The sequence below is a fragment of the Tachyglossus aculeatus genome, assembly GCF_015852505.1.
Source record: "Tachyglossus aculeatus isolate mTacAcu1 chromosome 12 unlocalized genomic scaffold, mTacAcu1.pri SUPER_6_unloc_2, whole genome shotgun sequence".
Lineage (NCBI taxonomy): Eukaryota > Metazoa > Chordata > Mammalia > Monotremata > Tachyglossidae > Tachyglossus > Tachyglossus aculeatus.
The window spans coordinates 3,386,660-3,406,873 of record NW_024044829.1 but is presented as its reverse complement, the minus strand read 5'-3'; the positions used below and the strand labels follow the sequence as shown (position 1 = coordinate 3,406,873).

General features: G+C 42.6%; 1 protein-coding gene and 1 non-coding gene across 2 annotated transcripts; both read left to right on the top strand.

Moving 5' to 3' along the window:
• The first annotated feature begins 6,468 nt into the window (after window positions 1-6,468).
• On the top strand, window positions 6,469-6,606 carry LOC119921505. Its single transcript, XR_005448540.1, has one exon. It is a non-coding gene; the product is annotated as a small nucleolar RNA SNORA7 (small nucleolar RNA).
• Window positions 6,607-8,619: 2,013 nt separating this feature from the next.
• LOC119921267 (olfactory receptor 10A3-like) lies at window positions 8,620-9,564 on the top strand. The gene has a single exon (XM_038741584.1). The coding sequence runs from the start codon at window positions 8,620-8,622 to the stop codon at window positions 9,562-9,564; it is 945 nt and encodes a 314-aa protein (XP_038597512.1).
• The last annotated feature ends 10,650 nt before the right edge of the window (window positions 9,565-20,214 follow it).

The following is a 20,214-nucleotide window of genomic DNA, read 5'->3' as shown; positions in this document are numbered from 1 at the left end:
AGTGCTCTGCACACAGTAACTGCACAATAAATACAATCAACTGACTGACTAACTGACTTGGGCCGAGCATAAGCTGCAGGCTGAGGCCTAGTGTGTGATGAGGGCAGGTAAGTATAAAAGAAGATCTCAAGCTGAACCTTAGAGCCAGTCAACAGGTATCCATGGTAGTATTTGAATTGGAGAGTGTTGTGAGTGGAACGGCATTTTAGGAGTTGATACAGGCTATGGAGTGAATTTTAACCTGAAATGGGAAGAATCTGGAAGAAGGGAGGTCATCAAAGAAGCTGATAGAGTAATCTAATTGGAGATGACAAGATCTTGAACCAAGGTGGTGGTTATTTGGGTGGAAAGCTTAGGTTGATTCTGAGCTGTATCATGTTGAATATACTGGCGAGATTTAGTGTGTAGAAATGAAATATTCATCATTATATTGATTCTGAGATTATGTGGTTAATGTTGTGAAGGGTGCTAATAATTTCTTTAAGAGGGTTATAGGAGAATGAAATTTCTGACATACCACTGGATGAACAAATCTGACCTCTTACTGGGCAGCCTGGAAAATGTCCTAAATTCAGCAAGTTCCTAATAGCTAATATAAAACTGAGCCCAGGATGTCTTGACAGATATTTTAATGTTGCTCTTCTGTGCCAAACACAATTTATCTCTACTAATCAAATATTTGTCTTCATTCATAATTTATTATTGACTCTTACTGGTGCTGCAGTGAGTATATTTAAAACTAATATGTTATGTATATGTTCTTACTTCCTTTCTGTATATTTTATATAGTCAATTATTCCAACTGTATCTAATGGTCGAAAGAGGATGATGGAAGTGGGTTTACATTCCATTAAAAGATATCTGTAAAGAATGTTTATGTTCCTTATATTTGGGGTGACATCTCAATCGTCATGGTTATTGTTTATTAGATTTGGTGGGGCATTAATAAATCGTGGCTTGGTGAGAACATTTAAATAAAAGAATGGCAAATTTGAGGCAATATATTGGAGTCAATTCATTTAGTAATCTGGTTTCATAAGAGAATAATTTTAGCAACAGTTTATGTTATTGTTGCTATATTCTCTTGCACTGTGCCAGAAGATGCTCAAGGGAGTAAGTCTCAACAGTAACTGAGGACAGTTAATATAATGGAATCAAAAGATCGTTTGCAGTAGTGAAAACACTGGCTAATGTTTTTCGGCTTGGAGGTGAAGATGTTTATTGCAATGTAATCATAAACATTTTTCCATGTACTGAGGAATAGAAAAGGTAATCATCTTACAGTAAGCATACTATTCTTATTATATCTCTTTGAAAACAATTTAGTTTAATTCATCAACTCTTTTGTGGATAAATATGAATGCTTATTTTTTCTTGCTCTTTCTTCTTAGTTCACATTTCAAACTGACAGGAAACTTATCTGTGTTGAAATCTTCATCTGTCAAATTTTACCCCCCTTATTACTTTACCCTCTTTTGATGCTTTTACATAGTTATGGCTAAAATATAGTCTTCATATTCTTAATTCAATTCTGGGCTGTTTCGAATATAAGAACCCAATTTTTCAGTCACAGTACAACATCACTGTAGAGGGGACTTGATGATTTGGATTTGCTATGAACTCTGCTATCTTCACTTGGATTGAAGGAGAGTGTGGTTTGATGATATACAAGTCCCACTAGAATGAAAATCATGTGAGCAACAACATAGACAAGATGTGACTGCATGCTTCGTACTAAGTCTTCTCACAATTTTGGCACTTAGGTTTGGACATTTTTCTCACTTTTAAACCCTCCAGATTTGGAAGCACAGAGTGGGCTTTTACAGACACGGAGAGCACAAGGAGGGCAGAAAAACAACATATCCTGAGAAGCAGCGGGGTCCAGTAGCAAGAGCCCGGGCCTCAGAGTCAAAGGATCTGAGTTCTAATCCCAACTCCACTACCTCTCTGCTGTGTGATTTTGGGTAAGTCACTTAACTTTTCCTGTACTTCAGTTCCTTCATTTGCAAAATGGAGATTCACTATCTGTTCTTGCTCCTACCTGGGCCTCAGGTGGGATGTGTTGCCCAATTATACCCTCCAAGCGCTTAGTACAGTGCTCTGCACACAATAAGTGCTCAATAAACATGATAGAATGAAATGTGATTGAATGTATCTACCCAGGATATCTTGCACCTACTTGGCATATAGTAAGCATGTAACAAATACCACAGTTATTATCATTATTATCATTACCATTAGTATGTGAGAATAGTGATAATAATAACAATGAGAGGAGATCTGCATGCATATTGTAGTGGTTGGAAAATTACCCAGGGACCACACAAGAATGCTTCCTCCATTAGAAAAACAACCCCTCCATGACAAACCTTGCTATACTGAGAAAATGGACAAGAGGGAAAAGAGAAGGAGTGAAGGGAGAGAAGTTTATTTCTTTTCTTCCAAAAATTTCCACTGGGAAGACATATTATTAAGATCTGCCTTGAAAATGAAAAATGATTTTTCTTATTTCAAAAGCTTGTATAATGTTTCAAAAGTATAGTGTTGGGGAAATGGCTTGAAAAAGAAAAGAAAACTTGCTTTCAGTCAGCATCGGTTTTGGAAGATTTTCATGCTTTTCTGGTCTGTTATGTTTGAATTTGCTTTTTCCTAGTACCAGTTTCATGTACGTAGCTTTTGCTCTGAATGAAATTGTAGTGTAATGTAAGGAACTAATATCATTCAATTATGATTTCCACATAAGGCCAATTCCCACTGCAGCTTTCATGTGAGGGAATTTATGATGATGAATTTTGAAATTGAGCCAAATCCCCCTTACAAGGTGAGGAGGAGGAATTAGAGTGGGAACAGGAGAGCAAGGTGTTCTTGCCTTAAAGGCTTATCCAAGGCATTCTGTTTTTATATTATTTCTGAAGCTACTTTAGTCACATTAAGATGTATCAATAATATTTGTATATGGAAACAATTTATTTTCTCAACTTCTTAAGGAACTCAGTATGTTTAATTGTTTTGAAAAATAAATGTATATGTAAAGAAAGTTGTCCATTTGGATTGTTTACCTGAGATTCTATATCTTTGGAGAGGGTATTTGTTAAGTGATTACTATGTGTCAAGCACTGTTCTAAGCACTGGAGTAAAGTTATTGAGGATGGATACAGTCTCTGGCCCACCTGGGGCTCACAGTCTGAGTAGGAAGGAAAACAAGTTTTGAATCTCCATTTTGCAAGTTGGGGAAATTGAGGCACAGAAAATTAAGTGACTTACATATGGTCACAAAGTGAGCAAGTTGCACAGCAGGGTTTAGAACCCAGGTCATCTGGTTTCCAGGCCCATACTTTATCCATTAGGACTTGCTACGTTCCTTCATGAGAAGATAATGCTCTTGACATAGATCATTACTTAGAAATAACCACTATGTCAATCAGCTGAGGAGATGAGACCCAGGAAATTTGTCATTCTACTAAGAAAATTTAGAAAAGGAATAATAATAACAATAATAACAATAATAATAATAATAATAATAATAATAATGGCATTTTGAAGCACTTACTATGTGCTAAGGCACTGTACTAAGCGCTGGGGTGGATACAAATAAGTCTGGCTGGACACAGTCCCTATCCCACATGGGGCTCACAATCTTCATCCCCATTTTATAGATGAGGTAACTGAGGTGCAAAAAGGTAAAGTGATTTGCCCACGGTCAAATGGCAGACAAGTGGTGGACCTGGCATTAGAACCCATGACCTTCTGACTCCCAGGTCCATGCTCTTTCCACTACACCAGGCTGTGGGCAGGGAACTTTTCTACAAACTCTGTTACATTGTGCTCTCCAAAGTGCTTAGTACAGTGCTGGGCACACAGTAAGCACTCAATAAATATGATAGATAGATTGATTGATTGATTGATAGTCCCTGGTCTTCCAACTTTCAATCAAGTGCAATATGAACTTCAGGTCTTCACCTCTTTATGAACTATAATTATTATGCTAGAAGTGTGAAGTAAGAAGTGTGAAGTGCAAAAAGAGGCATGTTTTGAAAGTGTGCTTTAGGTTAACCAGGTCTGAAGGCTTAGCTCTTCTACACATAGTGGATGATAAACATTCAGAATTTATGGTTTCAGAAAGTTGTACAGGTAGACAATATTAGCAGATTCAAGAGGGGGTTGTATAAATTAATGGATGAATGATCTATAATGGGTTATAAAGAGAAAATCAGGGCTGGAAAGGGTAAATGTTGGTGCATTCCGAAACATTGAGATGCTTCAATAAGGGCACTCGGCAATCAATAAATCGATGATAAATATTGAGCACTTACTCCATGCAGCACTAAGCACTAAGTACTAAGCACTTGGGAGAATACAATGAAACAGAGTTGGTAAGCACACTATTTGCACACAAGGAGCTTACTGTCTAGAGGGGAAGACAGGCCTTAACATAATAAATAAGTAAATCAATCAATCAATCAATCATATTTATTGAGCGCTTACTGTGTGCAGAGCACTGTACTAAGAGCTTGGGAAGTACAAATTGGCAACACATAGAGACAGTCCCTACCCAACAGTGGGCTCACAGTCTAAAAGGGGGAGACAGAGAACAGAACCAAACATACCAACAAAATAAAATGAATAGGATAGAAATGTACAAGTAAAATAAATAAATAAATAAATAAATAAATAGAGTAATAAATATGTACAACCATATATACATATATACAGGTGCTGTGGGGAAGGGAAGGAGATAAGATGGGGGATGGAGAGGGGGACGAGGGGGAGAGGAAGGAAGGGGCTCAGTCAGGGAAGGCCTCCTGGAGGAGGTGAGCTCTCAGCAGGGCCTTGAAGGGAGGAAGAGAGCTAGCTTGGCGGAGGGGCAGAGGGAGGGCATTCCAGGCCCGGGGGATGACGTGGGCCGAGGGTCGACGGCGGGACAGGCGAGAACGAGGTACAGTGAGGAGATTAGCGGTGGAGGAGCGGAGGTTGTGGGCTGGGCAGTAGAAGGAGAGAAGGGAGGTGAAGTAGGAGGGGGCGAGGTGATGGAGAGCCTTGAAGCCCAGGGTGAGGAGTTTCTGCCTGATGCGCAGATTGATTGGTAGCCACTGGAGATTTTTGAGGAGGGGAGTAATATGCCCAGAGCATCTCTGGACAAAGATAATCCGGGCAGCAGCATGAAGTATGGATTGAAGTGGAGAGAGACACGAGGATGGGAGATCAGAGAGAAGGCTGGTGCAGTAGTCCAGACGGGATAGGATGAGAGCTTGAATGAGCAGGGTAGCAGTTTGGATGGAGAGGAAAGGGCGGATCTTGGCAATGTTGCGGAGCTGAGACCGGCAGGTTTTGGTGACGGCTTGGATGTGAGGGGTGAATGAGAGATCGGAGTCGAGGATGACACCAAGGTTGCGGGCTTGTGAGACGGGAAGGATGGTAGTGCCGTCAACAGAGATGGGAAAGTCAGGGAGAGGACAAGGTTTGGGAGGGAAGACAAGGAGCTCAGTCTTCGACATGTTGAGCTTTAGGTGGCGGGCGGACATCCAGATGGAGATGTCCTGAAGGCAGGAGGAGATGCGAGCCTGGAGGGAGGGGGAGAGAGCAGGGGCAGAGATGTAGATCTGGGTGTCATCAGCGTAGAGATGATAGTTGAAGCCGTGGGAGCGAATGAGGTCACCAAGGGAGTGAGTGTAGATTGAGAACAGAAGGGGACCAAGCACTGAACCTTGGGGAACCCCCACAGAGGATGGGAGGGGGAGGAGGAGCCTGCAAAAGAGACTGAGAAAGAACGACCGGAGAGATAAGAGGAGAAGCAGGAGAGGACGGAGTCTGTGAAGCCAAGGTCAGATAGCGTGTTGAGGAGAAGGGGGTGGTCCACAGTGTCAAAGGCAGCTGAGAGGTCGAGGAGGATTAGGACAGAATATGAGCCGTTGGATTTGGCAAGCAGGAGGTCATTGGTGACCTTTGAGTGGGCAGTTTCCGTGGAATGAAGGGGACGGAAGCCAGACTGGAGGGGGTCGAGGAGAGAGTTGTTGTTGAGGAATTCTAGGCAGCGCGTGTAGACAACTCGTTCAAGGAGTTTGGAAAGGAATTGTAGGAGGGATATGGGACGATAACAATCACACAGTTCCCATTGTCACAACTGGAGACTATTTTCACCTACCTCACTGCCAACTTCTCATCCACATTCTACCTCTGGCCTGGAATCCTTCCCTCTTTGTACCCAACAGACGATTGTTCTCTCACTTTCAAAGCCTTATTGAAGGCAAATCTCCTCCATGAGGCCTTCCCAAACTAGGCCCTCATTTCCTCATTTTCCACTCCTTTCCACATCACCCTTGCACTGGGAATATCACCCTATACTAACCCCATCAGTCCCACAGCACTTCATCATCAATCGTATTTATTGAGTGCTTACTGTGTGCAGAGCACTGTACACTTATTTACATATCCATAATTTATTTATTCATATTGTTGTATTAATGGACTCCTCTCTCAGGGTTTCACCTGGAGAGTTTCCAGGACTCTACCAGGCTCGACTATGTGAGAAAGAGTCAAGCAGAAGCATACCTATTCCATTCCTAGCTTGGGCAGTGGCTAGCAAGTGGAAGGCAATCTGCTACAAGCCAAAACTCAACTGTGCTAAGCAGCAGCAGCATGGGATCTAGTCAAGGGTGGAGACTCAAGTTGACTCTGTGTAAACTACTTCTGTATTTTTACCAAGAACTCTCTTGGATCCACTACCAGAACGACTCCAGATGGAGGTGGGGCATTCTGGGAGAGATGTGTCCATGGTGTCGCTACAGGTGGGAGACGACTCGATGGCATAAGACAAGATTAATGGACCATGTCTCCTCTCCATGTATTTTTTCTAATTGCTTAGTTCAGGGCTTTTCAGACAGTGAGTGCTTAATAAATTCTACTTTTGAGTCACTTCAAACTTAGAAAGGTGAAGAGGGGTGAAGAGGAGAGATAAGGATCAGAATGGTGGGAATAAGAGACTGAGGAATAATAAAAATAATAAAGAGAGGAAGGGATGGATTTAGAAAACTGTGGAGGAAAAACCAACAGGATTTGAAGATGAACTGCATGTGAGAGGTATGAATCAGAAGAGTCATAAATAACATCAGGGGCAGGGAGAATGGCAGGAAAATAAAGGCATGAAAATGAATCCCACAATCCCTAAATACGAGTTATTCTGGAGCGCCTAAACACACATGCCTGATAATAGACAATAAAGGAGAATTCCATAGAGCACTGCAGAGGCCTCCCCAACGAACACACACTCATATATGCAGGCACACATATATACAGGACAGGCTTCAGACTGTAAGAGACATTACTACTCAGAGTACATCATCACGGGGGTGATAGTTGCTTTTGAGTTGGAGTGACCTCTCAAACGTCTGGAGATTTTTATCATCATGAATTTTCTTTTCGGAACTTTTGATGAATTGCAATTGCAAGATCTGAATTAGTGATATATCTCCAGAGGTGACAGTTCCAGGCAATGAGTTTTGTATCTTTCTACTTTATTACTTTCTCCTTACCTGTAATTTATTTTATTGTCTGTCTTTCCCACTAACTGTAAACTCCTTGAGGGCAGGGATTTTGTCTACTAATTCTAGTGTCCTTTCTCAAGAATTCTGTGCAGTGTTCTGCACAGAGAAAGAACTCAATGGACATTATCAATTAATCAATCAATCATGTTTATTGAGTGCTCACTGTGTACTAAGTGCTTGGGAGAATATTATGGATTGATTGGTCGGTTGGATATGTTCAGGTGGGAGAAAAATAGGTTAGGGAGGACTACAATACATCGTTCCTAATGATGTCAATAAGTCACATTGCACATCACCACTGGCTGTCATGTGATCCTAGAGAAGGGGGCAGTTATTCCTCTCTTCAGGGTGGTCAAACGTCTAAACCTAAATTTGATCATATAGAATACTTTCCAGAAACAAATCTTGTTAACAGAAACTATGTGTCTGCATTCCTAGAGGAAGAGCAAGAGCCCTGGCCTAGTGGTCTGAGTAGGCAGACTCAAGTTGTCACTTCCCCTTGTTGGGGCTTCTCTCTGAAGAGAGGCAGGGGTTCAAATCCCATTTCTGACATTGCTCCCCCTCTTGATGGTAAATTCAGAGTGGACAGGGGATGTTCCAGTTACATTGTCATATTGTTGTCTCCCAAGTGCTCCAAATACTCTTCCAAGCACGTAGTAAGTGCTCAATAAATATCATGGATGGGTTGATTGATTTATACATGAATGGCAAAGCTTTTTTATGCTTATATATACAAAACCCATGGTATCTATGACTGTGTAGAATTAAACTCTCTATCTAATGACGAATTTGCTTCTGTCCTTTTGGTCTAGGAATATCCATCATCCATTTTTCAGCTTTGAGGGAAATTTCCCATCCTGGTGATTTAAAAATCATCCTGGTGCTTTGCTCAGTGACTGTAACAAATGCCAAATGGAGATCCCAGAAGAGATGGGAATGCTGATTTCTGATCTCTCACGGATGACTGGAAATGAATGTTGAACAGGATGTTGTCATTGCAGAAGCCATATTACAAAATAAGTTAAACTCATGCTAAAGAGCATTAAATGCCATTTGCCTTCCTGTTTTCATGCTTGAAATGATGAGGGGAAACCAGAGCGCTGTGACTGACTTCATTCTCCTGGGTTTTTCCAACTTTCCCAAACTGCAGTTTCTTCTGTTTGTGGTGTTTTTAATCATTTACTTAATTATTCTGGTAGGAAACATGGTCATTGTCTTCATCATCACCCTGGAACAGAGTCTTCATATTCCTATGTACTTATTCCTGAGGATCTTGTCCATCTTAGAAACTTGCTTCAGTGGAACGATTGTCCCTAAAATGCTTGTAATTCTTTCAACGGATCACAAAACCATTTCGTTTGTTGGCTGTGTTGTGCAAATGTATTTCATTCTATTCCTAGGGGTTACAGAATGCTTTCTCCTATGTGCAATGGCCTATGATCGCTACGTGGCCATCTGTAATCCCCTGCATTACCCTGTCCTTATGACTAAAGCAGTTGTCACCAAGCTAGCATCGGGTTCTCTAATTTCTGGATCAGTTATTGCCATAATCCAAACCCCTTGGGTATTTAGCTTTCCATTTTGTGGACGCAATACAATTAACCACCTCTTCTGTGAAACTCCCCCGGTACTGGAACTGGTGTGTGGAGACACCTTCCTTTATGAAATCTATGCCTATATGGGCACCATTTCAGTGGTTATGCTTCCTTTCCTGATGATACTTCTGTCCTACATTCACATCCTCTACACTATTCTGAAAATGCCTTCGACAGCAGGAAGACAAAAAGCCTTCTCCACCTGTGCTTCTCATCTGACTTCTGTGACCCTGTTCTATGGCCCAGCTAATCTCACTTACTTGCAACCAAAGGCCAGTTACACTGCAGAGAGCAAGGAATTGCTCTCTCTGGCATATTCTCTGCTCACGCCCCTGCTAAATCCTCTCATCTACAGTTTGAGAAGCAGTGAAATGAAAGGTGCACTGAAGAAAATATTGAGAAGAAAGCTGTGTTCCCCAGAACTGTAGACATTTTAATGGTTTGCCATAGAAAATGTCTTTTTGCAGAATGTTAGATCTATTGTGAGGTAGAACTGGAGAGTTCAGAAGGCATTGTTTAGCCTTAAATGTGAATGGGTAAACACATGTGATTAATTCCACACTGTATTTTGAAAGTTACAACATAGCTCTATAGGAACATTTTTGGGAATATTGCTAGGTTTATTTTTATGTTCTAATAGATGGAGGTGAAAAGATTGTTTAACCCCCCTGAATGAGGAATAATGATCAGGGGGTTGGAGCTGGAGGGAAAGGGTAGTGAACCTAAGTTAGAATTAAAGCTATCTGAAGCTTTTCCTTTCTTGGCAATAAGCACACTCTCTTTGAAGGTTCTGTTAATCATCAGGCCATAACTAGCAGCCATATTTTGTTTTATAATCTAAGTACTACTCTTGTCACTGATTTTCCATCCATTTCTCCTACTTCATCCTCCTTCCCTGACTTTCCCTTACACATCAAGGCAGAAATCCAGTCTTCAAGGTCAGATTCGGGTTGCAGTTTGGCCTAAGGAATCCGCCCTGTCAATCCTGCTATTCTTATAATGCAGTAGGGCTTTCAAAGCTGGTCAGATTTTAAAGATTGGAGGGGCTTTCAGGATCCAGGTCTGCAGCCCTGGGGGTACCTCCTGGGGTGTTTTGGGGAATCCCACTGATTTCTCCAATCTTTGGGTTGGATCTGAGTCCCCAAATCACCAGAAACCCCAATCACCTCTCTCCCATTCTGCCATTACCTCATCTCTGGTTCCCTGACTCTCTTCCACCCTAGAGTTCAGGACCTTCGCAGGGTGGACACCTGTAACATCAGAGTCCCCACACTTATGAAGGGTTTTCTTTGTCTGGCTCTCCTGTTCAAAATATGAATCTTCTCCACCAGGGCTTGTGTGAGAGGCATTAAAGCACCTCCTACCATCTTGCCTCTCTGTCTCCAATAACTGTAGTTGAAAATGGAACCAAAATTCTGTTTGGTCAAAGCGTGGAAGAATTGCACAGTTCTAATTCTCTTGGTTTTGGAAGGACAAATTGGGCTCATAGTTAATTATTTCAAAGAAATCAAATTCTTCCATGTTTACAAATATGAATCTATACACAGACAAAGATCTATGTGTATATATGTATGTAACTTATGATACAACATAGTCCTATTTCAAACTCTTCAGCAGAAAGAAGAATGCATATATATGCATATACACTGTATGTGGAAAAGATTCATATATAGATATATTCACTTGTATGTAAGTACTTATATGAGAACATGTGTATATATGAATCTCATAAGTGCACATGTTCGTGTGCAAGTGAACACATGCATATGAACATAGATGCATGTAAACATACATGTATAGGACAATAAGACATGTTTTCTTCTCCAGCCACAGAATGGAAGCAATGAAACTTCCTGGGATGGAAGCAGTGATTATCTTCCTTCTCCCTCTTTCCCCAAGATTGTCCAGGTGATTGGGGTTTTACAGAGAAGGAGCATGACTTAATGGAAAGAACATGGGCCTGGGAGTTGGAGGTCATGGCTTCTAGTCCCAGCTTTGCCACAAGTCTGCTGTGTGATCTTGGGCAAGTCACTTAACCTCTCTGTGCCTCAGGTACCTTAACTGTAAAACGGGAATCAAGATTGTGAGTCCCAGGAGGGACATGGACTGTGTCCAACCTGTTAACCTTATCTCTATCCTAGCACTTAGAACTATGCTTGGCACATACTAAGCACTTTACAACTACCACAATTATCATTATTATTATTACCTTCCAATCCCCAGATTTACATAGCCACTGCCAATCAATTAACCATCCAATGTTATTTATTGAGCTCTAACTGTGCAGAGCACTGTACTAAGTGTTTGGAAAACTACAATGCAATAGACTGGGTATTCACAATCCCTGCCCACAAGGGGTTTACAATTTAGAAAGGGAGATAGACATTAAAATGAATAGATAGAGGAAATGGCAGTGTATAAGTATATGTATTTAAGTGCTGTGGGGCTGGAGGTGGAGTAAATATCTAAGTGTTTAAGGGATAAAGACCCAAGTGCATGAGTGATGCAGAGGGGATGGTAAATAGGTTGGGGAAATGAAGGGTTATTTAGGGAGGGTTTCTTGAAGGAGACTTTACTTTAGTAGGAATTTGAAGATAGGGAGGATGATGCTCCATGACTGTGAAATGGGAGGGAGTTCCAGGTCAGAGGGAGGATATAGGTAAGAGTCCAGCCCCAAGGCAGGTGAAATTGAGATACAGAGAGTAGGTTGGTGTCAGAGGAGGGAAATAGGCAGCCTGGGTTGTAAGAAGTAATAATAATAATAATAAAGTAATAATAATAATAATAATAGTATTTGTTAACTTACTATGTCCCAGGTACTATACTAAGCGGTGGGCTGGATACAAGCAAATCGGGTTAGACACAGTCCCTGTCCATGGGGCTTACAGTCTCACTGCCCATTTTACAGATGAAATAACGGAGGCCCAGAAAAATGAAGGGACTTGCCCAAGGGATTAGAACACCTGACCTTCTGACTCTCAGGTTTATGCTCTATCCACTGGGTAAAGTAGGTGAGGGAGAACTGATTTAATGGCTTCAAGCTAATGGTAGCGTTTCTCTTTGTTGTGGACATGGATGGGCAACCACTGGATGTTCTTGAGTGGGGAGACTTCTTTCAGAAAAGAAGGTTCTGGGCAGCAGAGTGAAGAAAGGACTGGAGCAGGGAGAGACAGGAGACAGGGAGGTCAGTGATAAGTCTATGCAATAGTTAAGGTGGGATATGATAAGTGCTTTGATTAAGGGATTTTAGCAAGGTGGTGAGAGTAGAACTAACATGATCTGGTGACAGTATGAATATCTAGTTGGAATGAGAGAGATAAGTGGTGCTTCAATCCACAGAAACTACCCTCTCAAAGGTCATCAGTGACACTGGCCTTGGGGTAGAGAGTCTAAAGGGTGCATGGCTATGGGAAGGAAAGTTCTAGGCCAGGGAGTTTTTCCAGGTTACCTAGGGCCCCAGGATCTCAAAATCTGTGGGCCCTGACATTCAGTCCATAGAAGGGACAAAACAGAACTTTACCTTTTTCTACCCAAGCCCTATCCTCCCCATGACATTCCCAACACTGTAGTTTAGAAACAACACCATCATCCTTCCTGTCTTCCAAACCCCCAACCTTGGCACTGTCCTTAATTCATTCATTCATTCAATCATATTTATTGAGCGCTTACTGTGTGCAGAGCACTGTATTAAGTGCTTAGGAAGTACAATTCATCTCTCTCATTCAACCCACACATTCAATCAGTCATGAAATCCCATTGGTTCAGTCTTCTCAATGTAACTTCTCCATACAAAGTGCTACTATGTACCCCTCCAATCAAAAGAGTTCTTCACTCAAGGACACCTTCCCTGGTATATAAACCTGCTTATGGCATTCTTCACCTCCTTTTTTTCAGGCTGTAGATCATGGGATTCAACATGGGGATTACCGCTGTACAGAATTCAGAGGTCACTTTTTCCGAGTCCAGGGAGTAGCTGGCGTTCAGCCACTCATACATGAAGACTTTGGTCCTGTAGAAAATGGTCACAGTTGCCAGGTGGGAAGTTCATGTAGAAAAAGCTTTGTGCCTCCCTTTGGCAAAGCCAATCATCAAAATGGCAGCCAGGATGATATATAAGAAAGGAGGATTTCTAGAGATGTGAACATGCCCAGGAAGATTGCAAACAGGAGTAGTACAGTCTAGTTGATGTGGAGTTTGGAGCAGGGCAGTTCTAGCAGGAGAGGGAGGTCACAGAAAAAGTGGTTGATGACATTGGAGGCACAGAAAGATAGACGGAACATCAGAATGGTTTGCATTCACAAAACCCATGAGGTAACATCCAATCACGAGCTGGGCACAGATTTTGGGTGACATGGTAACCGCATAGATCAGTGGGTTACAGATCACGACACAATGGTCATAACCCATTGCTGCCAAAAGGTAGCATTCTGTGCTTGCAAAGATGACAAAAAATACATCTGGGTAGCACAGCCAGTGAAAGAAATGACTTACTCTTCCTTAAGAAGTCTGATAGCATGTGTGGAGTGACAGCGTAGAAATAACCAAGATCAACTAGAAACAGATGACTGATAAAAGAAAGTACATGGGAGAGTGAAGTCGATGGTCAATCCAAATTAACAGGATCATTCCAAGATTCCCCACTAACCTTATAAGATAGATCATCATCATCATCATCATCATCATCAATCGTATTATTGAGCGCTTACTGTGTGCAGAGCACTGTACTAAGCGCTTGGGAAGTACAATTTGGCAACATATAGAGACAGTCCCTACCCAACAGTGGGCTCACAGTCTAGAAGGGGGAGACAGAGAACAAAACCAAACATATTAACAAAATAAAATAAATAGAATAGATATGTACAGGTAAAATAAATAAAGAAATAGAGTAATAAATATGTACAAACATATATACATATATACAGGTATATATATATAGATCCTCCAAAATGTCCTGAAACATGCGATTTTCATCCATGTCTTATCAGTCAGGCCCAAGAGGATGAGCTCTGCAACTGAGGTATGGTTTCCACCAAAATTCTCACCTCCAGGACTCATGCTCATTGTAGTTTTACAGTAAAATCCGATTAAGAGATGGAAACAAAATTTGGAGAAGTCAATCACTTTGCCCCCTCCTACCTTACCTCATTGGTCTCCTACTATTACAGCCTAGCCTACCTACTCCCTTCCTCTAGCATTACTTACTCACTGTGCCCCAATCTCACCTACTTTGCTGTCTATCTCTTTCCCACGTCTTCCCCATAACCTGAAACTTCCATATACGTCAGATCGCCATTCTCCCTAGCTTCAAAAACTCAGTAAGGTCACATCTCCTCTAATAATCCTTCCCTGATTAAGCCCTTTTTTCCCCTCTCCCTTCTGCACCACCTATGTACTTGGATAGGTGATCTCTGGACATTCGATGTTCACTACTTATTCATTCATTCATTTAATCGTATTCATTGAGTGCTTACTGTGGGTGGAGCATCTGCAGTAAGTGCTTGGGAAGTACAAGCTGGCAACATATAGAGACGGTCCCTACCCAAGAACGGGCTCACAGTCTAGAAGGGGGAGACAGACAACAAAACAAAACATATGAAGAAAATAAAATAGAACAGTAAATATGTACAAGTAAAATAAATAGAGTAATAAATCTGTACAAACATACATACAGGTGCTATGGGGAGGGGAAGGAGGTAGGACGGGGGGGATGGGGAAGGGGAGAGGAAGGAGGGGGCTCAGTCTGGGAAGACCTCTTGAAGGAGGTGAGCTCTCAGTAGGGCTTTGAAGGGAGGAAGAGAGCTAGCTTGGCGGATGTGCAGGGGGAGGGCATTCCAGGCCAGCAGGAGGACGTGGGCCAGGGGTCGATGGCGGGACAGGTGAAAACAAGGCACAGTGAGGAGGTTAGCGGCAGAGGAGCGGAGGGTGCGGGCTGGGCTGCAGAAGGAAAGAAGGGAGGTGAGGTAGGAGCGGGTGAGGAGATGGAGAGCCTTGAACCTGAGAGTGAGGAGTTTTTGCCTGATGTGTAGGTTGACTGGTAGCCACTGAAGATTTTTGAGAAGGGCAGTAACATGCCCAGAGCTTTTCTGCACAAAAGTGACCCAAGTAGCAGCGTGAAGTGTAGACTGAAGTGGGAAAAGACGGGAGGATGGGAGATCAGAGAGGAGGCTGATGCAGTAATCCAGTCGGGATAGGATGAGAGATTGAACCAGCAGGGTAGTGGTTTGGATGGAGAGGGAAAGGAGGATCTTGGCGTTGTTGTGGAGGTGAAACCGGCAGTCTTTTGTGAGGGATTGGATTGAGGGCTGAACGAGAGACCAGAGTCGAGGATGACACCAAGGTTGCGGGCTTGTGAGACAGGAAGGATGGTAGTGCCGTGATGGGAAGGTCAGAGAGAGGGCAGGGATTGGGAGGGAAGATAAGGAGTTCAGTCTTGGACATATTGAGTTTTAGATGGTGGGCAGACATCCAGATGAAGATGTCCTGAAGGCAGGAGGTGACCCGAGCCTGAAGGGAGAGAGAGAGAGCAGGGGCAGAGATGTAGATTTGGGTGTCATCAGTGTAGAGATGATAGTTGAAGCCATGGGAGCTAATGAGTTCACCAAGGGAGTGAGTGTAGATAGAGAACAGAAGGGGACCAACAAGGGCCCTTGAGGAACTCCTACAGTAAGGGGATGGGAGGGGGAGGAGGAGCTTGCAAAGGAGACTGAGAATGAACCACCGGAGAGATAAGGGGAGAACCAGGAGAGGACAGAATCTGTGAAGCCAGGTTGGATAGTGTACTGAGGAGAAAGGGGTGGTCCACAATGTCGAAGGCAGACGAGAAGTCGAGGAGGATTAGGATAGAGTAGGAGCCATTGGATTTGGTAAGCAAGAGGTCATTGGTGACCTTTGAGAGGGCAGTTTCGGTGGAATGTAGGGGACAGAAGCCAGATTGGAGGGGGTCGAGGAGAGAGTTGGTGTTGAGGAATTCGAGGCAGCGCATGTAGACGACTTGTTCATGGAGTTTAGAAAGGTGTAGGAGGGAGATATGGCGATAACTAGAAGGGGAGGTGGGGTCGAGACGGTTTTTTAGGATGGGGGAGACGTGGACATATTTGAAGGCAGAGGGGAAGGAACCATTGGGGAGTGAGCCATTGAAGATGGAAGTTAAGGAGGAGAGGAGTGACGGGAGAGAGATTTCATAAGGTGAGAGGGAGTGGGGTCAGAAGCACAGGTGGCCGGAGTAGCACTTGAGAGGAGGGAGGAGATCTAATCTGAGAATACTGCTGGGAAGGATGAGAGAGTAGCAGAGAGGGTTGAGAGCAGGGGGGTTGGAGAAGAGGGAGGAATGACTTTGGGAAGCTCAGACCTGATGGAGTTAATTTTACTAATTAAGTAGGAGGCCAGATTGTTGGGGATGAGGGAAGGAGAAGGGGGAGGAACAGGGGGCCCGAGAAGGGAGTTAAATGTATGGAAGAGCTGATGGGGATGATGGGCATGGGCTTCAATAAGGGAGGAGAAATAGTTTTGTCTGGCAGAGGAGAGGGCAGAGTTAAGGCAAGAATGGATCAACTTGGAGTGAACGAGGTTGCCTTGGTGTTTAGACTTTCGCCAGCAGCGTTCAGCAGCTCGAGCATAAAAGCGAAGGAGGCAGACAGTGGCAGTGATCCAGGGCTGTAGGTTAGTGGTACGAGTGTGTTGAATGGAAAAGGGGAGCGAGCTAGTCGAGCTGAGTAGAGAGGGTAGAGCTGAGAACAGTAATCTGATAATCGGGATTGGGTAGAGAAGAAAGGATCCTCAACCACGCAGCAGTTATGTACATGTCAATGAATTCTATATTATAAATTATTTACAGTAATGTTTGTCTCCCTCTTTAGATTATAAACTCATTTTGCCCAGAAAATGCATCTAGCACCTCTATTGTATTGTACTCTCACAAGTGCTTAATACGGTGTGCTACACATAGTAAGTGCTCAATGAATACCATTAATGTTGAAGACGTTGATGACGATAAATCAAAGACGGGAAATGGGCTCACAACTTTGTCTAAGTTGGTGTCACACCGGAGATCAACAGTAGGTGTCGCCTCCACTCCCAGCCACAAATTCTTTCCTTCTGCAAAAATCCCTGTGTTGGTAATAGCAGTATGTCAGAATCGATAATTGTTAGGTAAAGCTACTTTTTCTACTCATCCAGGTTTGTCTCCCCACACAGTCCCCTCTCACTATATAGCATCGTTTACCCTTTTAAAAAATTGAAAAGAAGCATCCTTGCCTATTAGATGGAGCATGGGCCTGGGAGTCAGAGGACTTGGGTTTTAGTCCCAGCTCTTCCACTTGTCTGTTGTGTGATCCTGGGCAAGTCACTCAACTTCTCTGTGCCTCAGTTACCTCATTTGTAAAATGGGGATTAAGGCTGTGAGCCCCATGTGGGATATGAGCTGTTTCCAACCTGATTATATATGTATATATACATGTATATATGTTTGTACATATTTATGACTCTATTTATTTATTTATTTATTTTACTTGTACATATCTATTCTATTTATTTTATTTTGTTAGTATGCTTGGTTTTGTTCTCTGTCTCCCCATCTTAGACTGTGAGCCCACTGTTGGGTAGGGACTGCCTCTATATGTTGCCAACTTGTACTTCCCAAGCGCTTAGTACAGTGCTCTGCACACAGTAAGCGCTCAATAAATACGATTGATTGATTGATTAGCTTGTATCTACCCCACAGCTTAGTACAGTGCCTGGAACATAATAAGGGTTTAACAAATACCTTTTTTTAAAAAAAAAAGACTTCCTCATTGGCAGGCTTTCAGACCCTAGGGAGTTCTAGGATCGTTTTTCTGCAAAAGGTTTCAATCCATATTTCCCCACTCCTCAAGAACCTCCAGTCATTGTCCATCTACCTCGGCATCCAACAGAAATTTCTTACTGTTGGCTATAAAGTACTCAACCACCTTGCCTAATGAATGCCTACCAGCTCTATTATATTGCACTTTCTCAATCACTGAGTATAGTGCTCTGCATGTAGCAAGCACTCAATAAATATGATGGATTGATTGTAGGTGCGATTGAAGATCGGCATGGTGGTATGAAGGATAGCTTCCCATAGAGCAGACTGTCTCATGAAGACTTTGTATGAACCCTCTCTCTACATTCTATGCCAACAGGGAGAGCAGGGATGGGAAGGGGGCTCAATTTGGTGAGGGTGGGTGTGGGTGAGCATTTAAGCCTGAGTGCGGAGCACATTTAGGAGGATGGAACACTCCAATTCCCTAAACTCATTCTGTCCATTCCCATGCTTTAGTCACTTATTCCATACTGCCCGAGCTTGGGGAACTAGGGAACCTTCCCATGGGAAACTTTGTTGGCCAGAATAATGTAAAAAAAAAAAGGGCTGGGATGGGATAGGATAGAATAATAATGATAACGATGGTATTTGTTAAGTGTTTACTATGTGCCAAGCATTGTTCTGAAAAGGGTCAGGAGAAGGGAGAAGAGCAAGATGATGCAAAGTGAAAAGCAACACTACTGGGGAATTATCACCCAGGAAATAGGCAGTTGACGGCCGCAGACTTCTTGCTGGGAATGGAAGTATATCTTCAGGTCTTTGCAAGTGGCATGCTTCGGATTGGACATATCTTAGTCTTGCAGCTATCCATTCTCACTGTTACCACTATTTCCTTGATAGTAACTCTGTTTTTATGAGGAAAAATGAGGTCAATATCTCAGGCAAACCATAGTTATGTTCTTGACACAGGGTTCACTCAGACATACCTCTGACTTGTGAGTGTTCACCAACAGCACCAGCAGCACACAGGCCCGAGAATATTCTGGTGGGCATTGACCTAGCATAGGTGCTATTTCAAATCTTCTTGGAAGTTTACAAGAGATTCTACTGAAATGCAAAAAAGCTTTATTGCATCCTGAACAATTCCTGAATGACTGTATTTGGTGTGGCTGCTTGGAAATTATTGCACAGTGGCTATTATTTCAAAGAACTTCACACTATGGAATTATGCATGGTAAAGGAGTAATCAGGTAAAGCAAGAGCTAGCTTTCCCAGGCTCATACCCAGAACATCTGTTGTGACAGAAAGATCTTCTAAAAGCAAAAAAGTCAATAAACAGTAAAGGGGAGGGTCCATGCAAGCAGGCCTCAAAGCATTTAAGCAGTTTTTGTTTTTTTAAATGGTATTTGTTAAGTGCTTACTATGTGCCAGGTACATTATTAAGCACTGAGGTAGATTCATTCAATCGTATTTATTGAATGCTTACTATGTGCAAAGCACTGTACTAAGCACTTATACAAGCTAATCAGGTTGGACACAGTCCACGTCTTACATTTTACAGTCATAATCCCTATTTTATAAATGAGGTACCTGAGGCACAGAGCAGTTAAGTGACTTGACCAAGGTCACACAGAAGGTAAGTGGCAGAGCCAGAATGAGAGCATACATTACTCTAACTCCCAGGCTCATGCTCTATCTACTAGGCCATTCTGTTTCTCCTCAGCATTTAAGAGCCGGGTAGAAGTGTCCCCAAAAGAAGAGTCCCCATTAACATTTCCACTCCCTCCCTCATTGGGGTTGGAGAGAGGCAGACCCAAAGCAGGTGGCAACTGAACTTTCCTTTTAGCTAGAATCTGATGACCCGATTTGAATTAATGCCCTGTAGGACTATGACCTTCAAAAATCTAGACTTTTCAAATATCTAGCAGTGGCTACGTTCCAAAGATTCTGGATTAGTAGGAGATCACTATCAATTGTTGATTCAATGTTTTCTACACTAGTCAGTGAGCTCTAAATGGGGAAAATATTCCTCTTTCCAGAAAAAAAAAATACAAACAAATAACTGAGGCTTCTACCATTGTGAGCCTGGGAGGCAGAGGACCTGGGTTCTAATCCCAGCTCATCCACTAGTCTGCTATGTGACCTTAGGCTAATCACTTCATTTCTCAGGGCCTCAGTTTCTGCCTCTGTAAAATAGGGATTAACTATTGCTCTCCCTTCAACTTAGACTGTGAGCCTGATGAGGGACGGGGATTGTATCTGATCTGATTATCTTGTATCTACCCCAAAGCTTGGTACA

Bases quoted from the DNA above. Each gene is read 5' to 3' on its own strand.
- LOC119921267 (XM_038741584.1), top strand. From the start codon at position 8,620: ATGATGAGGGGAAACCAGAGCGCTGTGACTGACTTCATTCTCCTGGGT.